The sequence below is a fragment of the Mixophyes fleayi genome, chromosome 7 (genome assembly GCF_038048845.1).
Source record: "Mixophyes fleayi isolate aMixFle1 chromosome 7, aMixFle1.hap1, whole genome shotgun sequence".
Taxonomy (NCBI): domain Eukaryota; kingdom Metazoa; phylum Chordata; class Amphibia; order Anura; family Limnodynastidae; genus Mixophyes; species Mixophyes fleayi.
The window spans coordinates 13,187,247-13,190,933 of record NC_134408.1 but is presented as its reverse complement, the minus strand read 5'-3'; the positions used below and the strand labels follow the sequence as shown (position 1 = coordinate 13,190,933).

Sequence of the window (3,687 nt, the reverse complement as noted above, 5' to 3'; positions counted from 1 at the left end):
CTAGGGTTAATTTTCTCGGCAGCCAATTGGCCTACTAGTATGTTTTTGGAGTGTGGGAGGAAACCGGAGCATACAGAGAAAACACATGCACAACACGGGGAGAACATACAAACTCCAGATCAAAATGAGGCCAATCTTGAGGAAAATAATGCCCCTTATATATTACATTGATGTTCTATTCTAATACATTATTCTTTAGTCCTTGAATTCATTGTGGTAACATGTTTTTTGCTAGAAAAAGATATTTTTATGCAATGCTTAATTGATTGAAATGTGACACACGTGTATTTTTATTGCTTTGTTTCATTTGCAGAAGTCTATAAAAATTATTATTTTTTATACCAGTGAGAGAACTTAGTTTTATTTATGCTTGTGTGCTCTCCTGATGATGTCATCTGTCAAGCAATAAAGGGAATCTCTGATCAATCAACATCTAAATATCCTCGTATGTGATATCTCCATCCCATTCCATGACAGCCCACTTTAGGAAATCTTCTCTTAAAAAATAATATAAAAAGTTAATTTCTCTTCAAGAATCGTATGAACAGCTTATGGGAAATTGCACATATCTTTCAGAGTTCCATATTGTGTCTGTTTTTACTACATCAACATATAAATCATATTTTTTCAATGTGTTCATTCTCTTATATCTGACTGGACTGTTAGCAAACTCTGTTATAATTACAGTCATATTTATGGATAAACACTTACACACCCCCATGTATCTATTTCTCTGTAATTTGTCCTTTATAGATCTTTGCTACTCAACTGTCACTGTCCCTAAACTGCTGTACATGATACTGTCTCGGAATCACCAAGTGTCCTTCATACAGTGCATTACTCAGATGTATTTTTTGTATGGATTTGTCGGCACAGAAATTGTACTTTTATTCATGATGGCTTATGACCGATATGTTGCTATTTGTAAACCTTTACATTATCACTGCATCTTCAGCTGGAAACATTGTGTGCAGCTCACAGTTGCCACATGGGTAGCTGGATATTTAAACTCTTTACTAGTTACATTATCAGCAACAAATATTTTTTTCTGTTATTCATATATAATCCACCAATACTTCTGTGATGCTAAATCTCTCATGAAAATCGCCAGCACAAATAAGGAATTGTTTTTTATTGTGATTTATGTAGAAGTATTTATATTTGGATTCTGTCCATTCCTCTGCAGTCTGGTGTCTTATATAAAAATTATTAGCGCTATCTTGAAGATTAAATCCAGTGATGGAAGGAGAAAAGCCTTCTCCACCTGCTCATCCCACCTCACTGTCCTCACCATATTTTATGGGTCATGTACATCATTGTACATGATGCCACCATCAGAGCGCTACAAAGTCCTGGAGCTGATCTACTCTCTACTGTACACGGCAGTTACACCCATGTTAAACCCGCTGATATACAGTCTACAGAATACAGATGTAAAGAGGGCACTAAAGAGATCTGTTTGGAGCAAAATAAAGCAAAATGATGCAAAATAAATCCATATATATATATATATATATATATATATATATATATATATATATATATATATACATATATATATATATTCCATAGACATAAAACCTTACATTTTAACATGTCCGATTAAGGTTCCTAACACACCATCTAAAATGTAAGAAAACTAATGAAACTCTTCCACTCAAACTCCAAAAAGCAATGAAATTACGACGATTAAGGCAGAAGCCTTAATGGACGTGTTCCTTGAGCAATACAGACATGGTGCCATCACATCCTGCAGTTAGCTGCAGATTCAGCACTATCATGGAGTGAGATTGCTGTCACTCACAAAATGGTGGAACTGCTAATACACAGATTTGTGTGTTCACTGGAATACACACATGCAGTACTATTACATTTTCTTAGTTTAGCTTTATCGTAGTTTGAGGAGGAGGGATCGGGATCGCAAACACAGTGCTGGGGGGGAAGGGATCACAAATACACTGCTGTGGGGAGGGAGGGGGGATCAAGATCACAAACACAGTGCTGGGGTGGAAGGGATCACAAATACACTGCTGTGGGGAGGGAGGGGGGATTTGGATGACAGGCAGAGGAGAAGGGGATCGGATGACAGGCAGAGGAGTAGGGGATCGGATGACAGGCAGAGGAGTAGGGGATCGGATGACAGGCAGAGGAGTAAGGGATCGGATGATAGGCAGAGGAGAAGGGGATCGGATGATAGGCAGAGAAGAGGGCGATCGGATGACAGGCAGAGGAGAAGGGGATCGGATGACAGGCAGAGGAGAGGGCAATCGGATGACAGGCAGAGGAGAAGGGGATCGGATGACAGGCAGAGGAGAAGGGGATCGGATGACAGGCAGAGGAGAGGGCAATCGGATGACAGGCAGAGGAGAAGGGGATCGGATGACAGGCAGAGGAGAAGGGGATCGGATGACAGGCAGAGGAGAAGGGGATCGAATGCATCCAATATGATTATATCATCCTGCTGCTAGATCCAATGTTGGAGTTCATTAGTTGCTGTCATCTACATATCTCTGTTAAATCAGAGGGTTGTAAATGTCCGATCTTATTACCCTGACAATTATGTTCTTCATAAGTCATCTAGTAATATCTGATGCGCTATTAATTCTAAATGTTAATTCAAAAGACCATCAATGTCCAATGTTGTATTATGTTATATTAAGTATACATCACGTAACACGAGAGCATAATTAGTAATTGGTCAATCAATCAATCCTCTGTTTTACACATACATCGGAGATAGTCACGGGAAGCAGAACATAAGCATCCTAGACCATATCTAATGTACCAAAACAGACCAGACAAAATAGAATGAGTTTCTTTTACAGTATTAGAGTTATATCACTCTGGCATTCCAAATAATAGTTGATTTCCAATTAGAAAATCGCTAGCATGCTGACACGTTAAATTAGGAACGCCCATCGCCTGTCATGCTGGAGTCCTGGGGGTAAATGTATCAAGGTGCGATTTTGCAAACCCAGTGATTTTCTCGGAAGAGTTGAAACTCCAGATGTATGAAGCTGAGATTTCATGTAGAATCGCCAGAGTTGTGCTTCTGTCAAAATCTCTATTTGCAAAATCGATAGAGATCAAACTCCCGACTGTTTGCCACTGCAGCTATACAAGTCTCAAATGTATGAAGCTGCGATTAAGCAAACTCAGGAGAGTTTGCTTTCAAACACGCCAGATACAACATGCTGCTTGCTAGCAGCGTGTTGTATAAACACATCACTGTTACACTGTTCTGCAATAGAGCTGGAGCTCCTGCAGCTGTCAAAAGTGTTAAAAATAGATCAAAGTAAAAAAAAAAAAGTGTGGGGTCCCCCCTCTATTTAGTCTTAACCCTAGTGCTGCCAGCCTACTGCTGGTTCCGTGAAAATCGGGGAAAAAATTTGTGTGGGGTCCCCCCTATTTTCATGGAACCAGCACTAGGCAAACCAGCCATGGTTGGGGGCACTATAGCAGGGGGACACATGGTATGGGTCCCCCTGCCATAATGACTAACCAACCCCAGGCTGTTCAGCGCTGGGCTCGATTCCCTAGTGAGTGGGGTCCACCGAAAAAAAACGAGCGCCCCCCCCTTAGGGACACCCAGCCCAGTGCTGATAGCACTAGGGCTCTTCCTACACCCCTGGGCGATGGGTGTAGGGTAATAATGGCGATATAAGTCATAAAAAAACAAACGGACGC

At 40.7% G+C, this 3,687-nt stretch overlaps 1 protein-coding gene across 1 annotated transcript; it reads left to right on the top strand.

The window, feature by feature from the left end:
* The first annotated feature begins 551 nt into the window (after window positions 1–551).
* LOC142098460 (olfactory receptor 1E16-like) lies at window positions 552–1,493 on the top strand. Its single transcript, XM_075181306.1, has one exon. It carries the CDS (start codon window positions 552–554, stop codon window positions 1,491–1,493), a length of 942 nt encoding a protein of 313 aa, XP_075037407.1.
* The last annotated feature ends 2,194 nt before the right edge of the window (window positions 1,494–3,687 follow it).